This window comes from Talaromyces rugulosus, chromosome VI (assembly GCF_013368755.1).
Source record: "Talaromyces rugulosus chromosome VI, complete sequence".
NCBI lineage: Eukaryota > Fungi > Ascomycota > Eurotiomycetes > Eurotiales > Trichocomaceae > Talaromyces > Talaromyces rugulosus.
In genome coordinates, this window is record NC_049566.1 from 3,074,585 (window position 1) to 3,101,954 (window position 27,370).

At 48.7% G+C, this 27,370-nt stretch overlaps 11 protein-coding genes across 11 annotated transcripts; 5 read left to right on the top strand and 6 right to left on the bottom strand.

Moving 5' to 3' along the window:
* Positions 1–46: 46 nt before the first annotated feature.
* Positions 47–2,578, bottom strand: TRUGW13939_11440 (uncharacterized protein; the record flags this gene model as incomplete). Its single annotated transcript, XM_035494548.1, has 2 exons — positions 47–1,879; positions 1,931–2,578. The coding sequence occupies 2 exons, from the start codon at positions 2,576–2,578 to the stop codon at positions 47–49; spliced, it is 2,481 nt and encodes an 826-aa protein (XP_035350441.1).
* Positions 2,579–2,782: 204 nt separating this feature from the next.
* On the top strand, positions 2,783–4,305 carry TRUGW13939_11441 (uncharacterized protein; the record flags this gene model as incomplete). The annotated part of the gene is made up of 4 exons (XM_035494549.1): positions 2,783–2,905; positions 2,994–3,366; positions 3,422–4,215; positions 4,267–4,305. 4 exons carry the CDS (start codon positions 2,783–2,785, stop codon positions 4,303–4,305), a joined length of 1,329 nt encoding a protein of 442 aa, XP_035350442.1.
* A 709-nt stretch (positions 4,306–5,014) lies between these two features.
* On the bottom strand, positions 5,015–6,579 carry TRUGW13939_11442 (uncharacterized protein; the record flags this gene model as incomplete). Its single annotated transcript, XM_035494550.1, has 5 exons — positions 5,015–5,472; positions 5,537–5,864; positions 5,923–6,051; positions 6,108–6,189; positions 6,242–6,579. 5 exons carry the CDS (start codon positions 6,577–6,579, stop codon positions 5,015–5,017), a joined length of 1,335 nt encoding a protein of 444 aa, XP_035350443.1.
* A 1,085-nt stretch (positions 6,580–7,664) lies between these two features.
* Positions 7,665–8,555, top strand: TRUGW13939_11443 (uncharacterized protein; the record flags this gene model as incomplete). The annotated part of the gene is made up of 1 exon (XM_035494551.1): positions 7,665–8,555. The coding sequence occupies one exon, from the start codon at positions 7,665–7,667 to the stop codon at positions 8,553–8,555; it is 891 nt and encodes a 296-aa protein (XP_035350444.1).
* Positions 8,556–9,547: 992 nt separating this feature from the next.
* TRUGW13939_11444 (uncharacterized protein) lies at positions 9,548–10,540 on the top strand (the record flags this gene model as incomplete). Its single annotated transcript, XM_035494552.1, has 2 exons — positions 9,548–9,663; positions 9,775–10,540. 2 exons carry the CDS (start codon positions 9,548–9,550, stop codon positions 10,538–10,540), a joined length of 882 nt encoding a protein of 293 aa, XP_035350445.1.
* A 91-nt stretch (positions 10,541–10,631) lies between these two features.
* TRUGW13939_11445 (uncharacterized protein) lies at positions 10,632–11,720 on the bottom strand (the record flags this gene model as incomplete). The annotated part of the gene is made up of 2 exons (XM_035494553.1): positions 10,632–10,731; positions 10,783–11,720. 2 exons carry the CDS (start codon positions 11,718–11,720, stop codon positions 10,632–10,634), a joined length of 1,038 nt encoding a protein of 345 aa, XP_035350446.1.
* A 934-nt stretch (positions 11,721–12,654) lies between these two features.
* TRUGW13939_11446 (uncharacterized protein) lies at positions 12,655–13,188 on the bottom strand (the record flags this gene model as incomplete). The annotated part of the gene is made up of 2 exons (XM_035494554.1): positions 12,655–12,914; positions 12,969–13,188. 2 exons carry the CDS (start codon positions 13,186–13,188, stop codon positions 12,655–12,657), a joined length of 480 nt encoding a protein of 159 aa, XP_035350447.1.
* Positions 13,189–14,258: 1,070 nt separating this feature from the next.
* Positions 14,259–17,329, bottom strand: TRUGW13939_11447 (uncharacterized protein; the record flags this gene model as incomplete). The annotated part of the gene is made up of 3 exons (XM_035494555.1): positions 14,259–15,236; positions 15,286–16,949; positions 17,020–17,329. The coding sequence occupies 3 exons, from the start codon at positions 17,327–17,329 to the stop codon at positions 14,259–14,261; spliced, it is 2,952 nt and encodes a 983-aa protein (XP_035350448.1).
* Positions 17,330–18,764: 1,435 nt separating this feature from the next.
* TRUGW13939_11448 (uncharacterized protein) lies at positions 18,765–19,889 on the top strand (the record flags this gene model as incomplete). The annotated part of the gene is made up of 1 exon (XM_035494556.1): positions 18,765–19,889. The coding sequence occupies one exon, from the start codon at positions 18,765–18,767 to the stop codon at positions 19,887–19,889; it is 1,125 nt and encodes a 374-aa protein (XP_035350449.1).
* A 682-nt stretch (positions 19,890–20,571) lies between these two features.
* On the top strand, positions 20,572–22,144 carry TRUGW13939_11449 (uncharacterized protein; the record flags this gene model as incomplete). Its single annotated transcript, XM_035494557.1, has 3 exons — positions 20,572–20,662; positions 20,719–20,770; positions 20,824–22,144. 3 exons carry the CDS (start codon positions 20,572–20,574, stop codon positions 22,142–22,144), a joined length of 1,464 nt encoding a protein of 487 aa, XP_035350450.1.
* Positions 22,145–22,458: 314 nt separating this feature from the next.
* TRUGW13939_11450 (uncharacterized protein) lies at positions 22,459–26,945 on the bottom strand (the record flags this gene model as incomplete). The annotated part of the gene is made up of 3 exons (XM_035494558.1): positions 22,459–22,614; positions 22,664–22,852; positions 22,902–26,945. The coding sequence occupies 3 exons, from the start codon at positions 26,943–26,945 to the stop codon at positions 22,459–22,461; spliced, it is 4,389 nt and encodes a 1,462-aa protein (XP_035350451.1).
* Positions 26,946–27,370: the final 425 nt, after the last annotated feature.

Below are 27,370 nucleotides of genomic sequence, written 5' to 3' on the forward strand. Positions count from 1 at the left end.
ATTCACATTAATATTATTATAGTTCCGAAGAATATTTATTTATGTCTTAACTAATCTGCGAAGCTTCCCTGCCACTCAAAAAAGCCGACTGGTTCGGAAAAGCTTCGAAAAGGGCCTCCGCTTCCTCGGGACTCATGTCTTCTTCCTCCAGCAACTGACGCGCCATCTCCATGGTTTCCTCTGATATGCCAGACTCCAAGAATTGCCCTTCGCTAAAAGCTAGTCGCGACAAAACAAGCCGATGCTTTTGTCTCGCGCCGCTCAGTCGCGATAATCCCCGCGTGAGATCCTGGCCACCTCCCTTTCGAATAAGTTCGTATATCAGATGCATTTCTCGGTTGACGAGCGCTGTTCGCAGATTATGTTCTGGTCGGAGAGTGTACAAACAGTCCATATCTTCGTACATTCTGCGGAAAAGCCGCGGAAGAACCAGCTCGTGAGAGAGGATCACATTCTGGCTGGGACCTTTTTCAATATCCGAGTTGTAGAATGTCAACATCTCCAGGAATGATAAAATCTCCATATGCATCTGGCAAATTTGCGAAGGAAGGTACTCTTCGGCGCCTTCATCCGGATTAACACGCTCCGTGAGCAAGCTCGTTGCGCGTTCGATAAAGTGCTGCTCAACCTGCCTCTGCTCTGCCTCCGAGGGCTGGATAGTCCCGAACGCGCCTGGGCGAAGACTGGTCGATAATATCCTTAGAATGAGAATGATATCCTGTAACGGTTGGTGCGCATTCAAGGACATCAACAATATGTCGAAATGTACGTTCCCCCAGAGCGCCTCGTACGATTCGTCATCCTGTTGGCATGCCAGTGCCAAGAGATACAGTATCTCCAAAGCCTTGGTAGAGTCGACTTTTTCCTCCAGCAACTTGCGTGGAGTTCTTCGGCTTTCGCCTTTTGTTTTGGACGAGACCGGTGAATGTTCAAACCGAGGAACAGCGTTGACCAAGACCGAGTTTTGAATGGCAAGAGTTAGATGGCCGGCAAGCTTCGGACCAATCGTATACAAGTCTAGTAATAGTATAAATTCAATAGAAGCCATGAATAGTGGCACTGGCTCATAAAACTTTTCCGTCAAGGCACGTTTCCACAAATCAACCAGGCAAATTGCGTAGTTCACGGCGTAGTTGGCTGATGTTGCACGCATTTTCTCTAGCACGACAGAAGATATCTTTTTTGTAGGATCGGAGGGAAACGTTATGCGGGCCATCACTTCAAAATCAGGTTCTGTATTCGGAGGTGTTTTGTGATTGAGGATCCGCGACATGTAGCGCATGCTGGAATTGTCGTCTCTCTCTAGCACATCGGTCTTCTTGTTGGTGGTTTCATCGTTCAAAGGCGGGCTGCCAGCTTCAACGGGCATGTTGTTCGCCGGACTCAGCTGAAGGGAAGGCATTGGCACCGGGGCATCGCTGGCCTTCCTTTTCCGCTTCCCTTGTGCAGACGGCGTTCCTCTTTTCGATCGGCCGCCAGATGATTTAGTAGGGGATGCCATCCCGATTTCATCGTCGTCGAACCCATCTCGATAGGGCAGTGTCCGCTGCTTCCGAGGCGTCGAAGGTGCATTTTTCTCTTCGGCTTGTTTTCTGACTCGCAAATTATTCACCCGTAACGCTTCTCCCCGTAGCTCATCTCGCAGGAACAGATTTTCTGTCTGGAGTCTTTGCCTGTCGTCAGTCGCAGCTTGCTGCGCTCCTTGGTTTTTGGCAGTCTGTTCAGCTAGCTGGGCTCTCAGACTAGAAATTGTTCGCTCGTATTCTCGTTCTTGGTTGGCAAGTTTCGCCCTTAGAATGGCGACTTCGCCCGATTTTTTGGTTGCATCGTCCTTGGCGGAAGCAATCTCTTGCATGGTCGACTCATGGTTGCGTGAAATCTGCCTATAATGTCAGCCAAGCCGATCAGCAAACCCTTTCCCAAATCTCACCTCTTCGATCCTGGTTCTTAATACCTGCTCCTCCACGACTATATTTGATCTTTGGGTAGGCCGAGCAAACTGCTGTGCATTGGCTGTAGCTATAGCTATAGCTTGATAGTTTCCAGACTGTGCATCACTCGAACCAAAACCTGTCAAATTCTCGACATGTTGGTTGTTGTTGTCGTTGTTGTCTTCCAAGATCTCGGCGTCCCAGTCTCCAAGGTCGGTGTTTTCGTAGAGACTGGACGCTTGGCGCCGCAGAGGCACGGGTTTCAAGAGCGACGCTCCATTGAACGCACTCACATTCCTCCGGGGAACGACATCAGCGAGCTGACTTCGTGGTGCCTGGGTGGCCTGCCAGGCACCCTGCTCGAGCTCCAGAAGCTCGCCTGCGGGGAGAGAATCGAAACCGTCGTCAGAGAACCCGTCGTCGCTACTGTCCATGCCCCCGATCGGACGGCTGCCATGAGACGATGGCTTCCTGGACTGGCGCGTTGGAGGTGAAATTGTCAGGTTGGGGAGAGGGTTAATTAACTGGGAGGCTGTGCCCAAGGCTGCATTGTTTTGGTTGCTGCGATCGACTGGATCGGGCCAGTAGCAGGAGTAGAGAGTCCCAGGCCTGCGGGGAGCAACCCTAGTGCCAAGCCCCGGCGTCATGTGCGACTGACGTCGGCTCCGCAAGCATGGAAAGTCTGCTCTCAGTTCTCCGCTGCTAACGACACCACTTCTCCTCACACCTCCTTTTTTCTACCTCGCACACCAACCGAACTTGTCGCTCGCTCTTTAAACTCCGCCAGTCCGATACCTCCAAGGAAAAGCAACTTCGAAGTGGGCGCTGGGTCAGGTTTTATCGCTGCAACGATGGGTCGAAGGAATGTCAGGTTTCCGCACCGCTCAAACGGCGACGCGCGACGACCGAGCTTCTCAGAGATGAGCGATGGCCCATCTGATCCTGGCAGTCCAACACGGACTGGGAATCAGGCGGTATCAGAAGCTATTGCAGAGGAGGCAAGTTGACGCGCTCTCGGACAACAAGCCAGCCTGTGTTAACCTGGTTTTTTTTTTAATTTAGAAAACGGATCCCCCGGCTGTCTCGGACTATGAGAAGAAGAAGGCCACATTCATCACTCGCACAATATGGACGTTTGTCATGATTGCTGGATTCTTCAGCGCCCTTTTGTCGGGCCACATCTACTTGATTGCTATTGTGACGGCTATTCAGATCGTGTCCTTCAAGGAAGTCATTGCTATCGCCAACGTCCCTAGTAAAGATAGGAACCTGCGCTTCACGAAATCTCTCAACTGGTATTTTCTGGCCACGACAATGTACTTTCTATACGGAGAGAGCGTGCTCTACTACTTCAAGCATATACTCTTGGTGGATAAAGTGCTTCTGCCTTTTGCAACTCACCATCGATTCCTAAGCTTCATGCTCTACGTTATGGGTAAGTGACAACCTCCAAGATGCCACCGACAAGTTGCAGCTAACAACTTTTTCAGGTTTCGTTTTTTTTGTGGCTACGTTGCAAAAAGGTCACTACCGTTTCCAATTCACCCAATTCGCGTGGACTCATATGGCGCTTTACCTTATTGTCGTCCAAGCCCATTTCATCATGAACAATATTTTTGAGGGCATGATCTGGTTTTTCTTGCCAGCATCGCTTGTCATTACTAACGACATTTTCGCTTACGTTTGCGGTATCACGTTCGGACGGACACAGCTAATCAAGCTGTCCCCGAAGAAGACTGTCGAGGGCTTTATCGGAGCCTGGGTCTGCACCATTATTTTCGGCTATTTCATGACCAACATCTTGGTGCGATACAAGTACTTCATTTGCCCCGTCACGGACCTTGGTTCCAGCATTCTCACCGGTCTGGAATGCACGCCGAACCCGGTCTTTATTCCCCAGACGTACACTCTTCCCGACTGGCCCCTTTTGCCAAAAACCATTGATATTGCGCCAATGCAATTCCACATCCTCGTGTTTGCGACCTTTTCATCTCTGATCGCGCCCTTTGGAGGGTTCTTTGCGTCTGGCCTGAAGCGGACCTTTAAAATCAAAGACTTTGGAGAATCCATTCCCGGACATGGCGGCATCACAGACCGCATGGACTGTCAGTTTATCATGGGATTTTTCTCGTTTATGTATTACCATAGTTTCATCGCCTTGCACAAGGCGAGCGTTGGAGATGTCATTGAGACTGCCATTACCGGATTGACACCGGAAGAGCAGTATGAAGTTGTCCGTGGTCTCGGCAAGTACCTGTACAACCAGGGTATCGTCTCGGAAAATGTGAGTCTCTTTTCACTTCTTTCTTTTATAAGCAAATGCTGACAAGCCCAGATTCTTGAATGTCTTAATGGTGATCTTCTGAGACGATAGACCAGCTATGAAACCACCTATCGCTCTTTTCGTGATGAATTAAAAAAAAAGATCTTCTTTTCTCCTCCCTCTGTCGAAACATGAGTAATTGTGTATTGGCATTTTATCCATCTACTACAGCATTCGCACGTATGACCTCATCATTCATTTTAGGCTCACAGCTTCGAAAATTAACAAGCCTTAGCGACTGTTTTCTTTTTTGCCCAAGATCATGATTGTGGCTGTCAAATTATGACCAAAAAATTTTATTTTTTAATGCCCAGAATTTGTTCTTCAACCTTCCTTTTAATGAGGCTGCCGTTCTATGGAGAGAAGGGTTTTTTTTCTTTTCTATTTTTGGGTGTCTTGGGAATGTTTTTGGGAGGGTTTTTGACCAATGGTCTATTCAACGTTGAAGTTTTTTTCTACATTGATATAAACATGATATTTGATGTCAATTGATGAGCTACCTACCGTCTGTTGCTGTTGCTAGTCATGTGTAGCTGTGGCACATATATGAAGTTGCTTTAGTATATAAAATTTAATGCATGACTTTTTTTTTTCAATATTCGGTTCTTCTACTCTTTTCAATGTTTTCTCAGACTTGAATTATCTACAACGCCGATGAAATGACAACAAGGGTATCACACACATACACACAAAAAGCACCTGAACACGGCCTGATACAGAGGGGGAAAAAACATTCAACAGTTTTGATAGTAGTCTCAATCTACTCCTCGGCAACTTCGTGCATTTCATCCTTGAAATACGACGAAACGGCTCTCTTCTCAGCATCGGCACGCTCCGGGTCGAGCATGAAACGCACAGTGCCGTCTCGGGCACGATCGCTGGATCCGAGACGTTCACCGTTTGCTGAGATTGGGGTGAGTGGGTTGGCGAGAGGGAGGTCTGCTGCTGCATCTTTGGCTTTGGCTTTGTTGGGGCCGTGAGGATGTTGTTGCTTGTTGCCGCCGTGTTGTTTGCCGTTTGGCATGTTCGCTTGTTTCTGGTTGTTGAGATTTGCATGTTTGCTGTTTTTCCAGTTGGTGAAGCGCGGCAGTTGGTTATCTTCTGCTTCCTTGTTGAGTGGGATGCGGATTGCTAGAAAGGCTTCGACGGGGAAGTCGGGTCCAACGACAGTGCTAGCGCGATCGTTGATATACAGATCGAGCAAGTCCAGGAGTGTTTCTGATTATATTCATCAGTGAGATCAAGAAGAAAAAAAAAAAAAGGAATTTTGAGTCTAACTCACCCATGACTTCTGCCCGTCCCACCTGCCATTTGTCATAGTCTCGACCGGCCTCGACGTCCTCCAACCCAGCGCCAATCAGACGAGAGGCCAGCTCAAGACAGGCATACGCCATAGCACCCGTCGTCTGTTTCAACGGGGCAAAAGTTCGGTAAAGGTCTAGGGAGATGCAATAGGCAACGCCTCCAACCTCGTCCTCTTTCTTGATGCTGTGCTGCTTCGCCAACTTGACGAGCAGCTTTTGGGGGTGCCGGTTTCGAAAGTCGAAGCCAGAGGCTTCTAGCATTAATCTTTCTAGGATTATGATGCCTCTGTGCTGTTGGTCGAAGATCTGGAATATGTCGTGTTAAAGGAGAAACTCACAATGTTTAGAGAATGGAGTTGCTTACTGTGTCATCAGGAGATACCTGCTCAGACGGCGACCTGTTCAAATTGTATGCAGCGCATACTATGTCTCGAGACTTTTTGAGCGTGTCCTCAATTTTGCACGCAGTGAAAAGCGCTGCAGCTGCGGCATCCTTATCATCTGGTCAGCTACGACGGACGAGGCTACGTGGAGTTGGCGAAAACATACCATATAATTGTACTGGCCGTCAGGATGAACCAGTCTGAACTTGTGGTAATACACACACGCAGTGTTGTATGTACGAACAGGCCTGATGCAACAGAGTCAGCGACAAAAAGCCTTTAGTGGGTAATGCAACTTACAGTCGAAGCGCTTTGCGCACATTGTCAATCCAGGTCACGCCCAGAATGCGAATGCTATCTTCTCGCCGCGGGTCCACGGCCAACGCAGCAAGGCATTCCTGGATCGTGTGCTCAAATACATACGGTTTGGCGACCTGGATGAACGATGGATGCGGTAGAATTGGCTGCATCGCCCTAGGTCCTCGTGGCGGCTCAAAGGCTTTCGAGTCTGCCTCGGGACGCGAAGGAGGGCCATTTCGGGCGGATGGATGGTGGTTGTTGTTGTTATGATTGTTGTTGTGATTATGGTTATGGTTATTGTGATTTCCCCTTCTGGGTCGCTGCTGGTTGCCTGCCATCTTGACTTTTGAGATGCTGGCTGCGTGGTGGTGAAGGCAGAATGCAGAATGCAGTTAGCCCGCTCGCTGAACTTGCTTTGCGGCCCGTGCGGATAGCTTATTCAGTATTGAAAAAAACACACGAATATGTATTTTATTTTGTAATTACATACAGTGATTAGCTTTTACATAATTAATACATCAAAATAAATTCCATAATATCTAGAGCAGTCATCTTGCAGGTGTAGTGAACACCAGTGAGAGGCTCACTATGTATGTACTTACTATTCGGGTTAGAGTCTGTGTGGATGAACTTTATTCCGGGCGAAATAATTATTTATGAGAATCGCTCATTTGACTGTTCGTTTCCACTGTTCCAGCAAGCTAATCAGACTTGACGTGCAATCTGCACTAACCAAAAGAAGCTACAGCGAGAACGTTATTACAGCAGTGCCTTTTCATTGGCTGATTGTCATTGCTTCAAGGGACCTCCTGTCCCGACTTTCCTTAAACAACAGCACTTCGCCATGCCAAAAACGCGACAGTTACTTCGCGAAGAACTTACATACTCTATTGCCAAGAATAGAGAAACAAACATCCTCCACCGGCTCAACTATCCTAGGCAAAAGGCTCAATTCTTCGCCTTCCTCGAGAGCAAGCGTAGCCTGATCCAAGATATTGTCGCCCATCACCTGGGTCTGCAGTCTCCCAACGCCTGCCAAATTGCTGATTTAGACGAATGGCTTCATGGAAGCTTCAATGTTTGTATTCCGATTACCGTTTTTGAGTGGAACCAAAAACCTCAGCTCGGCGCCCGTGTTCTCATCCGTTTCCCCTTGCCGTACCGGGTTGGAGAGGATTTCCGACCTGGAAATGGCGATGAAAAAGTTCAATGTGAGGCGGGAACGTATGCTTGGTTAGAAGAGCACTGTCCTGATATACCGATTCCACGTCTTTATGGATTTGGAATGGCTACTGGAGAAACTGTATGAGTGTATTGCAGACCTTGATTGCTACACCCGCCAACTGATTTGTTTTTTGTGTAGTTCACCCGAGTTGAGAATCTGCCTATTGTGAGTCGTTGTATGCAGTACTTTCGCCACCGAATGCTACAGTTTCTTGGCCCTCCAACTCCATCGAGGTATAGTCGCCACCAGCCTCAAAATGAGACTTTAAAAGAGCTCAATGTCGGCTATTTGTTAATTGAGTACATCGAGCAATCCAAAGGGGAAATGCTGTCATCCACTTGGTCTCTGAAGCGAGATGACGCGAAGCTGCGGGCGAATTTTTTCCGTGACCTTAGCAGAATATTTTTGAGCTTATCCAAGACACCTGTCTCGAGGATTGGGTCTTTTATCATCGATCAAAATGGGTTTATACGCCTTCAAAATCGACCACTGTCTCTAGGGATACAAGATTTGGAGAACGAGCGCATTCCGACAGATATGCCTCGAGACTACACTTACTCCACAGTCGAGTCATATGTAGTGGATACGTTGGCCTATCATGATAACCGGATTCGCCATCAGCCTAACGCTATAAATGACACTGGAGACTACATATATCAAACATCCGCCCTGACAATGATGCGGGCGGTTTTCCCATCGTTTTTCCCATCGTTTTTCCGTCGGGATCTTCGTCGTGGTCCGTTTATCTTTTCATTAACAGATCTACACCAGAGTAATATCTTTGTTGACGAGAACTGGCACATAACGTCGCTTGTTGATCTAGAGTGGGCATGTTCTCTCCCTGTTGAGATGGTTCAGCCTCCTCACTGGTTCACCGCTCTGGCTGTGGATAAGATGGTATCCGAGGAATATGACAAATTTCGGCAGGAATTCATGTCTATCCTAACAACCGAGGAAGAAGAAAACCACCGTTCGCGTCACGGGGGTTTTCCTGCAACGTTAAAACTATCAGATGTAATGCGTACGACTTGGAACAATGGCACCTTTTGGTATAGCCTTGCTCTGTCAAGTCCTACGGGAATCTTCTAACTTTTTCACAAGGAGATTCAACCGAGATTTATCGAAAAGAGCCCCGACCACGATGCTTTTCATCAGATTGTCCCATGGTACTGGATGCAGGACATTGCTGCTGTTGCACAGCTCAAGCTTGCAGACAAAAAAGCATATGATGAGCAACTTGAACGTGAATTTGGAGAATGATAGTTGATGCGAGCTATGCAGGTAAATACAGGTCACTATTTTTGGAAGCTCCACCAGAGCGGACTTCCTTCTTAAAGGCTTCTTCAAATGCTTCACTTAATAGGTGAAAGAGAAAGGATACTACTAATAACAATATACATATTGATTTTTAAGATCATGGTTTACTAATGCGGGCTATTATAGACAAGAGTCGCCCCGAACCTGCCGACAGCCTTCTGGAAGAGCACATTATTCACATCCAAGGGAAATTTATGTCTCGAACAGAGATGAGATCTTTTACCGAGAGAAAGATGGAGCAAAATAAAAAGGTGAGTGTACTGCTGGTTTTCCTGTGTAGTAAGTGTAGCTTTTAGAATAAAGTATATAAGAATTACCTGGTCCTAGGCTTGTATAAACCTAAGAATTTGTTATAGTGTAGCGATCCAGCTATTTATTCCCGTCCAACAACAAAACTCCTAGTTCAGCCTCAAAATCAGGCATCCTGCTTAACCACACCGCTCTCTCATCGCTTCTGTTGGTCTGTTCGATCTCGTCGAAATATGAGATATTTGGGAAGTGCCAGTGACGTCACCGCAGTGGTGGGGTGTCTTTCTAAAAACTCCCTAGTTATAGTCTCATAGTTTCACTGCACGTATCACGACATGATTACAAATCTAAAATCTTCTCGCCTGTTTCCTTGAGCCTCGTATACCTTAGTTGGTTGCACTTATTATGACACAATAATTATAAGAACGAGCCGATCCCCTGGGAGCAACAGCTAGCCCACCATTAATTCTCTACCCAATTCTATATACAGATACTATTAATAAAACCCAATCAAAATGCCCGCGCATCCAGACGCGCAACTACACCCTGTGGCGACTGGGCTGGCCAAGGGCCTGGTTGACCAGCACCAGGCCGAGCAGCCATTGAAGCTTTATGCTGGCTGGTTTTGTCCGTATGTTTTCTCTTTCTTTCTAGCCTCGAATGTTGTCTGATGGCCATCTAATTTTTTTATTCACAATACTAACGACGTGCCAGATTCGGTATGCTAGTTTACTATATGTAGCAATCTACCAGCTAATCAACCCCCAACAGTGCAGCGAGTCTGGCTCGCGCTCGAAGAAAAGCAAATCCCTTATCAATACATCGAAGTGAACCCATACAACAAACCCGACTCGCTACTCAAACTCAACCCACGCGGGCTTGTGCCGACTCTCGAGGTGCCCAATCCGCAAGACCCATCCAACCCGAAACCACTATACGAGTCAAACATTGTGCTCGAGTATCTCGAAGAGGCCTACCCGGATCACAAGCCGCATTTCCTGCCGGAGAATAATCCATATGAAAAAGCGCGCGCGCGCATCTGGGTCGATTTTGTGACCTCGCGTGTAATCCCGGCTTTTCACCGTTTTCTGCAGTATCAGCCTGAAGCTAACGCGTCTCCGGAAGACGCTGAGGCCGGACTTGAGAAAGTCCGTACTGAGTTCTTGGGCGCTCTGAAAACATGGATCAACGAGGCCGATCCAGAAGGACCGTACTTTTTGGGCAAGGATATCTCGCTACCGGATCTTGTGCTGGCACCCTGGGGGGTTCGATTGTGGTTGTTCGATCATTTCAAGGGAGGACTGGGATTGCCAGCCGAGGGCTCAGTCGACGATGACCAGGCCTGGCAGCGTTGGAGAAAGTGGCTCAAGGCCATTGAGGCTCGGAAGAGCATTCAGCAGACGACGAGCGAAACGGAGCATTATCTGCCCATCTACAAGCGATATTCGGATAATGTTGCGCAGAGTGAGTTGGCCAAGGCGACGCGGACAGGACGGGGGGTGCCTTGATTATAAGTCTTATTGTTGTTGGAATGTAGTCGGTATGTATTTAATGGTAGTAAGATTGTTGATATTGCATCTACTTCAATGTTTCACATGTCTATGCTTTGCCGTATTTGTTGATCAGTCTCGTCATGATAGAAACAGCGCCAGACCGGTATCCTCCTCCAAAGATTGCATGGTGGTTAAGATGATGATATCTGTGTTGTAATTAGGACAAGAAAAGCACGAATAGGAATAAAAACACTCACAGCTCATAAAGCTTGACTCGATCGTCATATTCCTCTACAGGCTCGGTCTTGGGCACGATTTTATGATATTCATCAAAAAAGGCCCTTCCAAACCCACCAAACATGTGCATAATGCCCAACTCATATTCATTATGTGCATAACATGCACAAGGGTCGTAGACAACGTCAGAAACTTCGGTTTCTTCCTCGCCTGGCCCCCTAACAATTCGTCCTCTACTCGCATTCCCACTCCACAAGTCTCCATGCACAACGACTGGGAAAATCCCCTGGCCAGTTCCATTCTTCTTGTCATATCCCAAATGCTCGTCGCCCAACAGCCGTGGCACGACTACAAAAGACGTCTGCTCAACGAGATCGCGCAGATGCCTGTCAGATCCATTTCGTCTCTCCGACTCCGCAAGAATCATCATTAATCGCTCATTTGCATAGAAATCAGCCCAGGATTCTCGGAACTTGTTTGGCTGTCTTGAATCTCCGCAGAATGTGGCTACTGGAAATCCAAACATTGGTTTGTCGCCGTCTGGCGGTGGAGGCGCAGGCGTGGTATGCAGTTTTCCTAAACTCTGCGCCAGTGTCGACTTTTTGCTCCCCCTTGCTCCTCCACCTCCTCCAAGATCCAAAAATTCCGTAACGAGGAAATGCCCTTTTTTCTTCTCTTCGAGTAAAGAGCCCCATGCCAGCGCTCTGGGGCAGAAACCTGGGACACTATCGGCAATGGCATTCAGAGAGGCGTATTCGCCTCGAAACATTTCTTCTCCATCGGGAGAAGTTTTGACAAAGAATTTTCTCTCCTTATCCTCTTCTCCTGTGTTAGATGAAACACGTGCGGTTATGCGTCCTGTTGTCGAGAATCCAGATCCAAGACCGGATAAGCTGGATTTTGACGGGTCAGGGGAAAGCGAAAGCGCGCGGATAATGGATTGGGGAACAGGTGACATGTTTTCCCCTTCTCTTTTTCTTTTCTTGTAGTGAGTTGTTTAATTAGATAAATGAATATGAGTTGAATGTTGGACAGAAATACGTTCTCTATAGCTATAATTCATGCGCGTGGGTCCTATGACGTTGCGGGGTTATCGATAAGACGTAGATCCATGCAATAATATTCAAGCTCCCAAGACTCGAGTACGATTACCTGTTTCCACAATTCTAGACTCTAAGATCATCTGTTTGATGAATCAAATTGGCATTCACATGACTGGCTCCCCAAAAAATATGTCCTCTTTTCAGTTCTATGGCTAGTTCGACCCTCAGCATGATATCGCAAGCGCTTTTCGATTTGTTTTTGTTCTTTTCCCTCCCATTTTTCTGCCGCAAATATGAGAGATGGCTACTTGTCGAAAAGGTTAGATTGTGTGTACGCGTCATGTCTTGGGACTGCGTAGATTGTAGCTCATACGATCGATTATCTTGAATATACCGGGCGTACAAGAATGTCGGGAAAGGCCCTCTGGTAGCAATCGCAGTTGGAAATGAACCTGATCTTTATCCTGGTCAATACAGCGTTGATTATACGATTAGGCAATTTGTCAATGACTCGAAGACATTCATGGGAGATGTCCAGAAGAGTTTGGGATTGGAAACATCGGGAGCCGATAAACGTATATTTGAGGTTCTTGATTTTGCAGCAGGAGATAATTCTTTCAAGCTGTCAACTGGTGCATTTCCACTCCCCACAGCTCAAAGCTACGAAAAAATGCTAATGTTAATCACCTCATTGTTCTGCCCTCTTGTTTTTCGGATAGAGTATAAATACAGAAATAACAACGAATGAGTGGTGGACGCTCATTGACAAGCAGAGGATCTCGTGAATGCTAGTCAGAATCAGTCAATCAAGAGACACGCTGGACCACATTGTCTAGTGGCATTGCTCCCTCAGTGCAATCGAATAGTGGTCGTGATAGCTGAATCAATAACCAAACTTGTCCCATTGATATAGCTCGCTGCAGGACTGCATAAAAAGGGAATGGCATCCGACACTTCTTCACATTTGGCTGCTCGCTTGATCGGCACAATTGCATCTATCTCGGTTTGAACTTGGAGGTTCTTCTGCAATTCTACATCGAGCAGTGGAGTTTGCACCCAGATCGGGCACACGGCATTGCAGCGAATTCCCTCGCTTGCATGGTCCATGGCTAATTGAAATCTTTAGCTCTATTCACGCACGTATTTGTAGCTTTTGATCTTACCTGCCGTCTTCGTCAAGGCCATATCGGCATGCTTGGAGACCGTATAGCACATCTTTCCAGGAAGTCCTGCAAATGAGTTGGCTGAAGCAAGGTTGACAATCACTCCGCGCCCAATGTCTCTCTCGCCGCTGCGGCTTTGGAATGTTTTAGGCTGCTGCTTGCGCATTGCGGCTGCTTGGGCACGAATACACAACATCAGGCTCTTGGTATTGACATCCATCACCCTGTTGAAGTTAATCAATGTCCGTGTCTGCAACGGGAGTATGGACTCCGTTGTCAATCTTTTTCTAGTCGTTAGCACTATCAGAGACATGGGTTTGTACCTGACCAGCGTCCTCGACGTTTGGAACCAGGGTTACCCTGCTGAGAATCGGCTTCTACACCATATCCCACGCGTGGTAAAGGCAAGATCTAGAAGATAATTTCGCTAATGTTATGAAAAACGGCACAGCTGCACAGGATTTGTGGTTCTGGAAAGCATTTCTTGGAGCATTGAGTTTGGCTCATGTCGATCCCCTGGCAGACTTTGGAGTAAGGCTATACAAGACTTCTGGATCTCGTACCGAATTTCAATCATTATATCTAGACTTGGGCTGAAACTGTGGGAATTAGCATGTGGTGCCATGCTAGGGAGAGATTGGAGAATATTGTTTTTCCTACACACTGTCAGCGTGAGGTTCTCGCGAAGGTGGTGTGTAATCGGGCATTGGCGGCATCGAAAGTCTCTAGATCAGATAACAATTAACAAGTGCATCCTCTTGAAATAAAATGAATTGTTATCGAGCTTGACTGATGGTGGCGTCTTAGGGAGCGGGAAGGTGTGGCAAGGATGCGGCACTCAGCTGCAAGGCCGTATCATATATATATATTTTAAGAAGCAAGAAATAAAGGTGCGAAATATTGACATAATTCAAACCGCTAGGCAGTCAATATGCTCTCAATGCTAGCTAAAAATCCCCTTTCCAATGTTGCACGTGCTTGCAGCATCACTTTTTATAGAAGTATATTACTAAATCGCCAGTTGACTAGTTCTCTTATCTATGAAAATATACGTTAATATTGATATATAATCCATGATGTTTTATTATCTGAACTTGCAAGTAAAAATAATCATAATATATACAAGAAATCGCTTGCTGGATGCCAATTTTCGGAAACGCCTGAATAACCGCTTTACACCAATCTCTCAAAACGGGGGATGGCTCAAATATACAGATTAGCATCAAGACACATAAGATAGCAATAAAAAAATAACAAATAGGGATAGCAGAACAAAACCACAGGGAATGTCTACAAATCAATCAAGCTGCGGAACTGATCAAGCGCCGTCTTGTTACGCTCTCGAACGTTCAAATCGGGATCCTTTTCGAGAGCGCGTAGTCGATCTACGTATCCAAGAGCCTTGAGCTTGAGTGCGCGTTCACGACACCCAGGTTGGTCACTGTGGTTATCTGCAAAAGTCAGGTTGAGAGCGACCCAGACACAGTTGACTCGGATCTGGCTGTTTGGGTACTCGTAGAGGCACTGGAGATCCTTTAAAAGGGTGCGATGCGAGAAGAGCAGGTCCCGGTATCGCGGGGGGCCGGCTGCGATGTTGATAATAACATAGGTGACTGCGAGCAAGATCTCGCTGGGCATCGGCGGGGTTGTGGGACGAGACGGCGAGTCGCGGCGTGTAGGAACTGGTCGCGGTCGTACCTTGTCGGCGAGAATGTCCAAAAAGTCGTTGTGGCCGATTTCCTTGAGAAGAAGGTCGACGATTTCCGATGATTCGTTGCCGACCATTGAGTTTCGGACTATGTTGAGTACTTGCTCTTGCACTGCAAAGTCGTCCAGTCTGGCTTGGTTTTTCCGATATAGCTCTCCGCTCAATGCCAGTTTCTTGAGTCGTGTCGCGTCTGGTAGGAATGCTTCGCTGCTGGTATTACTGCCGGCCTCCAGCGCAGAGTCCATTGTTTCGTCTACATTTTCGACATCTTCCAATGGGTTCAGCAAGTCGACCTTTTCGCCGGCTGAGTTGGACGTCCCCATGCCCAATAGCGAGCCGGTGTCTGGATCTTGCAAAAACCCTGCTTTGTTGATGGGGTCCGTCGACATAACTTCACCCAACCATGACGGCTCTAGGCCGTTGATGATCTTGATTCGGAGATCATTGGCTGCATTGTACACAATGTGTTTGAGAACCCATAATGACTCCAAGCGGAGTTTCACATTGGGAGAATGGGCATGATCACATAGAGTAGAAAGAGTTTCGGGGCTCACCAATGACTAAAGTCTTGTTAGCATAAAAGTACGGTAGGAAAAAAAACATTCTTACCTCTCTCATAGGACTAAAGTCAAGCGCAAGATTGCACAACACCGAAGTCGCAGCAACCTGTACCTCAATATCAGGGTGGACAAACAACTCCAGCAGAGGAGTAGCTACTCCGGCGTCAATCATGCTTGTCCGCAGCACGCTGACAGACCGCGTCAAGGCTCTAGTAGCACCACAAGCGGCAAGGATTGTCGGGATAGGGTTTCCATCTGAGGAGCCATTCTTGGTCTCTGTGGCATCTTCGGTCGTGGTGGATGGTCGTGGTTTCAGAGCGTTGATAACATATGGTACAACTCCATTCTCGCAGAACAATTTACGGTAATCATCACTGAAAAGCGCAAGAGAGGCCAAAGTTCTCAGAATACCTTCCCGATAGCGAAGAATATGGCAGGTCATTGGACTAAAACCGACGGACCCTAGCTGAACTTCGGATGATATTTCTGAATGTAAATCATTCTTCGTAGTCTCAGCAGACCAGGTGACTTTGGCATTTACTTGATGGGTGTTGTATGTCTCTTTGAGCAACTGAGAGAGCTTCTTGATGGCATTTCCCTCGGCGGCATGCTTCTGCAGTTCATTCGTGTCCATTACAAGGGCGGCGAGTATAAATGGTACTTCCTCCTTCAGGCGAAGGGTCGTCTTGATCAAGCCGTCATACTCTGGATCCGCAGCCGCCTTGAAGTCGTAAGTCTTATCGAGCATTTGCAATAGGATCGGTATTATAATAAAACTAAACATGGGAATTCGATGTTTCTTCACCAGTTCAAGACGGAACAGGGCCGTAACAAGGCGCGCCGCCATGACTCGTGACATACCAGATTCGGTGCGAACCAGGTGGATCAGCCAAGGGATTATTGCATTCTCCTCCTCGTCAGACGGCGATGATTCAAGAAAGGATAAGGAGCGTTTGTGGAAAGATCCCATCGGGACAAGCGGGGGAAAGTTTGACAGCGCACTGCTTTGATTGAGAGGAACAGAAGGCAAGATGACATCGAATGGATTCGAGTGGATTTGGCGGGGAACTGCTGTGCCGGACAGGTATGGCATGCCCCAAGGATTCTTTTTGATGTCCGTAGGCGAGAACTCGGGCAGTCGCCCCGGGAAGACGGTAAGGATGCCCGGAGAAGACAAGAAATGTTCTGCCCGCGACTTGGAGTTCTCTACAAGGACGGAGGCGGCGCGTAGAATCGGAGCCAATTTGGCCGTTGAAGGTGCTGGCGGTGGGAGCGAGGATAGAGCTCCATCTTGATTGAGATGGTTTTCTGCGCCGGGTAGGACAAAACCTTGTGCCACGACAAACGAGGCAAGATTCATTGCCAAAGCATCCAAAGAACCGTATTCGGCCAGAGCATTTTTATGGGATTCGTCTGTGCATATTTTTGCTATTAGAGTCGCAGCCAGCGAGATACATGACTGCGTAGCCGGGGACGGAGACGACCTGGCGATGATATGGGCATAACAGCTGATGTGGTCGGGTGCGAACAAGAGCTCCGCAAGATGGTTGTCTTGGGGCCAATTTACGTTTTGAAGGATATATCGATCTGCAATGGTGTTGAAGGTTTTGAGAATTGGAAGCGTAAGGGACTGGGAGCAGTCGGAGGCAAGAATGGACAACAACGAAGGGACGATAGAGCTCGATAGAATGGGCGAGATGAAAGCCGGGCCACCTATAATAAATCAACCACATATTAGCCTTTTTTTTTATCCTATATTTTTGTTGCCGCGGGTGGTGGTCACCTTGAGCTAAGCTGCCGACGATAATGGTAGCCTGTAAACAAGCCTCTTCATCTTCGGTGCGGTCGTTGATAGCATCACTCCGGTCTGTCACACCGTTCTGTTCACCTGCAACAGCTGGCTTCTTGCTGCCTCCTGTTTTTGATAATAACACCCTGGAAAGCAACGGTATGATACCCCAATGAACCCAGGCCTCCTTTCGCTGATCATATCCGATGAGCTCGTGCTTCAGCAGTCTCAAGGTCGTGACTTGTTCGGCGACGGTTTCGGCATTGAGCAGTTGGGCCAGCAGTGGCGAGGTTTCTGGGTTCATATCGGTCCTAGTATGGCGGGGATGAAGACAGCAACAAAGCCCAAAGTCGTATCGATTATCCTTTCCAATAAACAGAGCAGCCTTTTGTGAGAGTGTGAGGGCGATCGATCAACTGCGACGGCAGAGCTGAAGAGAGTGGCGGCGACCGGAACAGTACCGATGGGCGCAACCACGCACGATGTGTGGTCTGAAGGCGAGATATCATGCGACGACGGCGCGCGGTCTATATCATCTCATGGCACTCCCTCGGCGGATGGTCAGAGATAAGATGGGGTCAAGATGCGCCGGAAATAAAGTGTGTTTCGACGTTTACAGTAAATTACAGGTTGGGCATGGCGGGCGTGGCGGCGCCGGGGTATTACCTGTACGAGAGAGGTCACGTGAACTGTCTTGTTTCTGCCAATCACAGCGCCGGAACTACTTGATACGAAGAGCATTATAAAACTGACGGTTTGGAGACTGCTCCAGGCTTGAAAAGAGAAGAAATCATGGGGACTCGAATGAATATATGAAATTATTGTTTCATATCTCTTTGCAAGCGTTGACTTTCAACGACTCAACGAGCTAGGGTGGTCGAGATTATATGCTCGTAATATCACCATATGGTCTAGGCCTTTCTCTTACTTGGAATAGCAACTTTTAGGTTTGTGCCCTAGAATAACAGAATGAACTTATGAAGTAACCAGCGATAAAGACTAGTAGATCATGACGCGATGAAAGAGTGGAAATGTTCAAGCAGGGCACCACATGACGCTACTGCCCTGTACACACAAAATACATGGACTGGTCTGCAAACACAGCATAATCTCGTAAATAGTAATAAATTCAAGACATGTTTAACAGCCTTATACGGTAGTTTAACTAGAACTATTATGTCATTGGCCCACTGGTACCCAGCCAATGGGGCGGCAGCGAATGCGCTGGCCCCACACGGATAGGTCGGAATACGCAAAAGTGACACCTTTGATGTGAGATTAGAAGTAAAAACAGGGATAGTAGTAGTAGTGGTTATAATAGTAGTAGGAGTAGTAATGACGGTCTACCACTTCTTTGCCTGGAAATAAATTATTAGCAAATACAAGAAGATATAGCAGTAATACAGAGACCTCCACGCTCCAACGGCCGCGAGACTAGGCCCGAAGAGGCTAGTGCGTCGGGGGCAAGTGATCATCCCCTGTCACCTGTGTGCGCGACTTTTCTTCTCGCTCTCATCTTTATTTTCTTTGTCTTATTGCCTTACTATTACCCCGGGCTATCATCGATCCATACCAAGTACATCCAATAAAGGCGCACTATAGCGTACTATTTCGTCTATAGTATTTTCCATAGTACCGACTAGCCCCGGAGCAATGCTCCCTGGCGCGCCTGCCGGCCTGTACGAGCCTCTTCCCTGAGCACGTGGCCGACCTACGCCCGCTCAGTTGCACGACGCAGCATGCCGACCATGCTTGTCTCGTCGCCTTCATCTGCTGCGCCAACCCGATTTCCCTCCTCGCGTCTCCAGCTGCCCTCCTACTCTGTATCGCATTCTCCTACCTCCGCTGCTCCTCCCGCGCCAACCGCCGTTTCCAACAGCTGCGACTCTTCTCTGCACCGCTCCTCGCCCTCCTCTCGTGCCCTCTTGTCCCCGACTGTCGAGGAGATCCGCGCCGCCCTGCGAAAGCACACCGTTGACGCCACCTCACACTCTTCCGCCGCGGAGCCCTCGAGGGTCCCTTCTCGCGGCTCCATGTCCTCTGGACCCGAGACCCTTGGGGGCGAAACCCGCCAATCCAACATCATCAATGGCTCCTCTGTTGTTGCGCCCCAGCCTTCGGAGAATGCTGCTGCTGCCAATGTACAAGCCGCCGTGCCGTCAGCCTCACCTGCCTCGACCAAGCGTCAGCTCGCCGATGCCGCCGCCGACGAGCAGCCTTCGACGCAGCCTGCGTCCCAGTCCGCCGAACTAGAACAGAATCGAGCTAAGCGAGTACGACCGCCAGCGCCGGACGTCAAGCTGTTGCCACGCGAGTATGAATTTGCCGATCCGAACGACCTGGTGGTTCTGATTTCGAGCATGATCATGGAGTTGATTTCATACAACGACAAGATTCCCCTGCAGGGAGGCAAACTAACGCGCTTCCATTCACGAACGCCGCCGCGCATTTCTGTGCGTGATTACCTGCAGCGATTAACCACCCATGCCACGCTATCTCCCCCAATTCTTCTAAGCATGGTTTACTACATTGACCGGCTGTGTGCGCTCTACCCAGCCTTTACCGTGTCTAGCTTGACCGTCCATCGATTTCTGATTACGAGTGCTACTGTTGCCAGCAAGGGTCTCAGTGACAGCTTCTGGACCAATACGACCTACGCCCGAGTCGGCGGTATCAGCCTTAACGAATTGGCCTTGCTAGAGCTCGAGTTTCTGTGGCGGGTCGAGTGGAAAATCGTGCCTCAGCCCGAGGTTCTAGTCGACTACTACTTGAGCCTCGTTGAGCGATGCGAGTTGTATGCGCTAGAGCCGGAGCCTCAGGCCGACACCCCCGCCACCAGCGCCACCAGCGTCTCGATCCAGTGAACCCGCACCCTCTGATTCGACCCTGAAAAAGCATCTATTAGATTCCTTTTATGATTCTTTCTTCCTTCTCTTCTCTTCATTAGAGCGCGACACGGATCGCTCTCGTTATGATTTTCCATATGATCCGACAAGATATATCCCTAATTTTTTATTCATGGCTTGATGCAACGAAGAAATATCCAGGTGGTGTGGCCGTCATCTTTTCTTTTCTTTTGTTTTTTGTTTTTTTCAAACTCTTTTTTATTTCCTGCATATATTGGTGGCGTCTACTTCTTTGTGTAACTATATTGGCCGCGTGCTTGACGGAATCAAGAATTTTTACCTATAACCTTCGCTCCTTGCGTGGTTGCTCCATGTAACGTAGCACAGTCACAACATAGCCCGGCGTGTGGCTGGCAGCGCCCTGTCTTGGCAGGGGATACAAGATACGTGTTTGACTGCTAATAGACAGATACAATCTATTAGAGGTGTCATGTAAATGCTGTTCTATATACATAATTACATATATTGGATATATGCCAAGCCACCATTCCACATCAAGTAGTCAAACTAGGGTTTAGGTCGTAGGGCACAGGGTAACGCGGGGGCGCGCGGCAGAAAATATCCGACTTTAATCTCTATCGTTTTTCTATACATTTATTTTTATATATATTTTTTTTGATGAAAAGGAATGCCCAACAGCATGACTGATGACGCCGGCCGAATACAGCCGCTAAAAGGCCATATTGTGCCTGTGCGCACGGTTCAAGAAACGAATCCGGAGATTGAGTTTGGTATATATACGTCCTATCCTCTTTGCAGTAAAAGATAGAGAAACTGATGGCTATAGCGGACGCATACGTCGTCCAAATCAGACAGAAATGCGCGGCACAAGTATCCAAGTATGTACTTTTTTTTTTTGAAGAACAAAGAATACAGACTGACAGGTCAAAAGATTAATAGATGCTACATATCCCAGAGACCCGAGCCGACCTTTTACGCATCTGCGTCGTTTTGTCAAGGAGGTCTTTTTGCCTGGGCATCTCAAGATTGAGATAAACCAACGGGGAACCAGCAGCAGCAGTGTCAGTAGTGGTGATACTGAGAATGTTGGTGTACCGACGATATTCGCCTTGATTCAACCCCCACTACCAGAGATGGCGCAGCTCAGGGCCCTGCTTGCACCGTTTGTGCCAACATCACCTCCATCATCATCAACAACAACAACAACATCTACCGAAAGCTCAGACCAATCTCTCGATAAATTCTTTCTCACCACCACAATCCCCATATACCCACCTCTTTCTGCTGCTCAAGCAGACCACTGGTCCACAACCCTCTGGCCAACAGGCTACAACGCGGCCTTTGCGCGCGCCACAATCGCGCCTCCGCCGCCATTGCTGAGTGCAACACAAACGGATATTTCTTCAAAGGCAGCGGGGTTTTTGCGTCTTGCTTGTGAAGTTGCGCGGGAAGCGAAACAACTAAAAAGAGGGAGAGGGGTTGGTGTTGTAGTTGTTGATCCGGCGATTGCGAGTAGCAGCAGCTCCTGTGATAGTACGGAACAAGAGGAAGAGGATGGGATCGTGGCTGTCGCAGGCGACGCGCGATTCTGTGCGCCGGGGATCGACAAACCTATCGAAAACAACAACAGCAGCAGCAGCTACAATCCAAACTGCGAAGGCGGACCGGAATGCCACGCCGTCATGCGCGTCGTCGAGATGATTGCCATTCAGCGCCGGAGCGAGGATATTTCGACTTTGAATTCCGTCTCTGAACAGCACAATCCAGAGTTGTCGCCGCTGGAAACGCGGTATTTGTATCAACCTGCTTCTACTACCACTGCCATTACCACTACCACTACCACTATCGAACAACCAACTTCCCCTGCAGAGCCGACGAGTTCGACGACGACGACGACGACGACGACACGGATTCTCCCTCGGTCTGCTGGTGGATATCTCTGTACCGATCTGGACATTTACAGCACGCATGAGCCATGTCTTTCTTGCTCCATGGGTATTTTACTCTCTCGATTCCGCGCAGTGACGTTTCTGCGTCGGGGCCGGTTGGTTACTGGCGGTCTAGCTTCTGAGCCAGCTGCTGCTGCTACTGCTCAACCCAGTAGTGAAGCAAATACTAACAGGGCGAATAATTATTACGGATTATTCTGGCGAAAAGAGCTAAACTGGCGGGCCATGTGTTTTGAGTTTGTCCAAGATGAGGACGATACAGAAGTGGAAGGCTGTGAAGAGCCTGGGGAGTATCATGCTTGAACTACATACCTATGTACATAGATTTGTATTTTCAATATACTAGATTTCAAGGACCAATTATAGCAATGAAAATAAAATTGGGTTGCTGCTAATAATCATGCCTCGTGGATACATGTATTAGTGGCTTGAGGCTTAATGATACATGCATGTATTCAAAAAATGTAGAGGCAGACCATCAATTATGTGATATTTATACTAACTCCTCCTTCGCGTCTCCAAAACCAAGTGGGAATTAATAACGAAACTGGTATATTGCGAGCAATCATGTCCTCGTGAACTAATAATAGCCATCTAAACATTACCCCCAACTAAAGTTAACCACGAAGATCTTGTGCGCGTCGAGCCAGCGGGGCAATGCGACGAAGTATGATATCGTGGGGGTTCTTCTGAGCAGCAGTCATGTACAAAGCATTCAGACGCTGGATGAGGATTTCCATAATTTGAGGCGCCACGTCGCGAATATCAGAGTCCTACTTAAATTAGCTTTGATTAGGCCACAATCAGAGAGGGAAAACATACAGCGAGGTTCACGGTCTTCAGTACACAGTCAAGCCAGGCGAGACGCTCTTGTACATTTGTATCTAGAGAGGTGCTAACAGCCACTCCAACGGACAAAGACACGATCGGAGACAGCGTGCTGAGGTATCGCGGATCCAGACGGACGAAAAAGTTGTCAAAAAGATCGGCCTGCTGGGACGATTGTAGCCACTAGATAACAATTAGAATCTGCTGTCAAACGGTAAGGGAAAACACATACTCTGACTGATGCCTCTTCGAGGTTTCCATCTTCTGCCAAACGAACAATCTCGTTCAATTCAGCCTCCTCAGGAGTGGCCCCGGTCGGAGCCGGGGCACGTGCAGGCTGCAAAGGTGGTTGGGCAGTAGGCTGCGCAGGCTCTTGTGATCGCAGTTGGCGCTGGAGCATCGCAACTTCGTTTTGCAGCGCAGTGTGCGAGGCGATCATCATGGTGTGAGACTCGTTCAATGTCTGCACCAGGTTTGTCAGCTGATCAATCTTAGCCGCATCTTGCTGGCGTTGTAATTCGAGTTGCTTCGACTGGGCCTGGAAGCCCTGTTTAAGATCCTTGATAACTGTCTCCGAATGATGAGCAATGGCAGTCTTGATCGCAGGAGTCACCACATTCTGCGTGGACTTCGTAAACTCCGCCTCTACGTGGTGCGCTATCTTGCCGCCTACCGCATCTGAAATCGAACGCAATACGTCCTGCTGCTTGACTGCGCGGGAAACGTATTCAGGCAACACCTGACGCAGCTCTCGCGGGAAGATTTGGCCAAGCTGTTTCGAAACAGCATCGCCGATTTGCTTGTTGATAGCGGTCGAAGTCGAGCTGACAACCGCAGGCAAGACATCGTCTTTGATGCTACCGTTGATAATGCGAGAGAGGTTCTTCTCGACATTTTCAGAAAGAGTGCTAGACACAAGTCGAAGTACCTGGTCGGTCTTCGCGTTTGATGCAGCTTCCCATGCGCGACGTTCTTCGTCAAATCGTGTGTGAAGCTGGTTCAACTCGCCACTAATCTTCTGCATGACCTCATCGGAAATGCCCTTCTCAAACTGTTTGATCATTTCACTGGTAATTCCCACGTTAATGGGTTCGCCATTTGTTGTAGGGACGCGAGCTTTGTCGCTGACTTCTTCCTCTTTAGTTTGATGAGTAGATTTGGCTGGCGTGAAATACTTGTTAAGGTCATTGGGCGGAGGCACTGCTGCCTTGCTGGTCTCCTTGGCTTTCTCCTTCTTTTTCTTCTTTGCCTTATCGGCGCCGCTGGTCACCTCTGATTGCTCATCGGCCGAGACCTTGCCCAGCGGCTTCACAGGCGATGCAGCACGAGAACCTACAACATTAGAAGCAGACTCAACTGTCAGGTCTGTCGCCTTCTTGCCAGTGTCCTTGGTGACAGTCTTTTGCGTGGTACTGGTAGTAACAGAGTCGCCGTTGATAGAAGGCTCGTCAACAACGTAAGTGGGGAATGTCTGGAGATCATTGGCCTCAATATAGCCCTCCTTCAAAGCATCGACAGGTTCAATAATTTTGTTTTCAGGAGTCCAGCCAAGGTCCTCTTTCTTGACGTTCAAGCAAGTGACACCCCGAGAATACATGGCGTAGATTTCAAACAATCCAGCCTCCTCTTCCACATTGCGTTGGCTACCCATAGACTTGCTGATAGGAAGAATGTCGAGGCTTCTCAATTGGCCCTTCGAAGCAAAAGACACCTCGCGGATGCCGCTCAAGCAAGCTGTCGAGTCTGGTTTGGGTAGTGTCGCGTCCTTTTCGGTGACACGCTTGATGTAATTTGCTTGAGACATGGGCTGCAAGTTGTATTTGGGTGCCGACAAATGAAGGAAGTAAACCGAGTTCCTTGTGGGGTGGCCGACGACAATAATTCCCGAAGAGGGATGGTAGGCGACACTGCAAATAGCATCGGACTCCTTCCCATGAGGAAAGTTGACTTCTTGAACAGCTTTTCCAAGGCCAATATCCCACAGTTGAAGAGTGTGGTTCTGCTTCAAGCCAACGAGCACGTAACGAAGGGCAAGGGCCTTGACAAACGGACGTAACTTGTCTATGAACAAAACCGAAGTAGGCCATGATTTCTCATTCGGAGAGCCGGTGACAAATGTAGTAAGAGGAGTGCGCACTTCAGGCGGAGGAGAGCCAGTCAAGATCTGATCCACCTCGCGAATGTCCCAGAATCTCAATCTCCCGGTCTTATCGAGAGATGCCACGACTGTATCGTCCTCACTAAAGGTAAAGTCCTTTCCAGCCTTGCCAGTGGAGATCTTCAACGCATGCTCCTTGAAGAACTTTTCAGTGTCAACAATTCGCTGCGAGCCAGAAACTCCATAGGTCGGGTGAGCGGCGAACTGAGGGGAAACAATGTAGATATTCTTGCCGCGGCCAATGCCAAAGAATTCCGTATGACGAGAGCTTGGTTTAGCGCGCGTTTTCAGCTGACCACCAGAGGTATTCTCGTCGGATGAAGGGTACGGAGGGAAAATGAGGCAATCACTTTCAACAGAATCCATTTCAAACAGGTCATCATCTCCGCGACAGATAGGTGCCCAGTAAACAGAACCACTAACACCAATTGCCAGAACAGCTTGCTCTTTCGAAGGGCTGGAGGCAGAGGGTGCAGCGTGACTGAGAGCAACGTTGAAGAGACGGTCGCGGGCGAAACGGAAGATCTGCTTGTCGCGTCCATCGTCCTGACGAATAATCCGTAAACCACCATTCTTCGCCAAAGCATAGATAATGTATTCAGTAGTTGCCGAAGTCAAGCAACGGTCAAGCTGATCAAAATCTTTCTTCAGACGGGCAACGTCCATGATACCATCGTCACGGAACGAGGGGAGCTTGCCGCTGTCGGGTTTCACGACAATAGAAATGAATGGCTTCAAAGGGAAGTTGAAAACGCGAATAATGCGTTCTTCGGTTTTCTCAGCACTGTCTTCAGCGCTCTCCCAGCTATCTGCGACATTTCCATCGACAGCTTTTCCCTCGTTGACTGCGTGTTTCACGGGTTCAACATGGGGAACGGGGGTGACTTCCTTCACCTTTTCTTTGTGCTCTTCACCTTCTGTCTTTACGGCAGTAGTGCGAGTCTCTTCCGTGACAGCCGAGCCAACGTTCTTGGAACCACCTTCGTCAACCTTTGCACGAGCTGTCTCTTCTCGATTAGCTCTGCTCAGGGCGTCCCCCAACTGCTGAGCAATTTCACCAGCAGTGTATGGCACGGTCTCCTTCTGCTCGGGTTGTTTCTCCCCGGCAGTTGGTTCGGCCGCCTCGAATTTGACTGGAGCATCAAACTTGGGTTTTGAATCCAGGACGCTGGTAGGTTCTTTCTTTAGCCGATTTGTGTCGACTACAGGACTGTCGCTGCGAGACTTTGGTTGAGTGTGATGCGCGAGCTGCTCAAAAGGGTTGGAGTACGTGAATAGAGTACCCTGGGACGGACCTGGCTGTGGCGCTTCAAAATTCAAGGAATCCTTGTTCTCGGGAGACCCAAAAACGTGCATCGATGGCTGGGCTGCGGAAGCACCACTGTGAACCTGAGGCTCAGGAGACCGAGGTTGAGAGTCGGAAGTATCCTGAAAGGCACGGTTGGTATCTTCCGTTTTGTTCTGCGATCGATTCAAAAGAAGCAAAAGCACGTCCTGAGCCTCTGCGTTTGTTGCAGAGCTCTCAGTAGCTCCACCATAACCCGCGGCAGTCGCAGTTTGTGGCGGTGCCGAATCTGTGGTAGCAGCAGCTTTCGAATTGAATGAGGCAACCAGGTCAGAAGCGGAGATGGCCCTTGAATGGGATTGCTGGCCCGCGGATGCACCAGTCTCCTGGTAATCCACCGGCAGCGAGGCAGACGCGTCGAAGGTGTTTGGGAGCTGCGAAGAGGCAGGTTTGTTTTGTTTAAACTTCAAAAGGTTGAGTAAACTCGTAGCCTGATCGGGGCCAGCACGTTGCTGACCATCACCACGCGGCGTCGACACGTTGGGGCTGATGATGTCTGATCCATGGTGAGGCGGCGTGTTGGCGGGACCAGGACTGTAGAGCGGCGACGAAACAGAGGGATTGAGATAACCGTGCTGATGCTGAGGGAAGTAATGGGGATGTTGTTGTTGTGGCGGTTGCCCAGGCGCTACACGTTGTTGTCCGTCAAACGACTGGTGACTGAACGACCGCGAACCGGGGGGAGGGTAAGGTGATGGCTGACCATCCTGCGATGGCGAAGGACGCGGCTTGATGCTCGCAAAAAGAGCCTGAAGGTCGCTTGGGGTGGACATTTCTGCCAACTCGCCCTGCCAGATGAATGAGGCGGGCGCCCGTCAAGCGATAACAATCAAAGCTTCAGATAACACAAGGCACAAACGGGGTTGGGCAGCTGTCGGAGCTGGGGAGGGAGCTCTGTTCCAAGAGACCTACGACCAGCAAGCTTCCAATCGAAGTGATCTTGCACAAGAAAGTACTAAATCTGCAAGTCCAAAGACTGAGCAGAAAAGTGAGCGATTGGTAAATGAAAGAAATTGAAGAAAGCAGCAAAACTTTTGATGCGGAGAGAAAGGGAAGAGAGATAGATGGGTGAGGACGAACAGAGGTCCAGGTGTCTGATCGGATTGAGGTAAGCGAGCGGAAAAACAACGCGCTAGTCCTGGAACGGCAGCGTTCGGGCAGAGCGGCAGTGTGGCTGGTGTGGCTGGTGTGGCGCGCG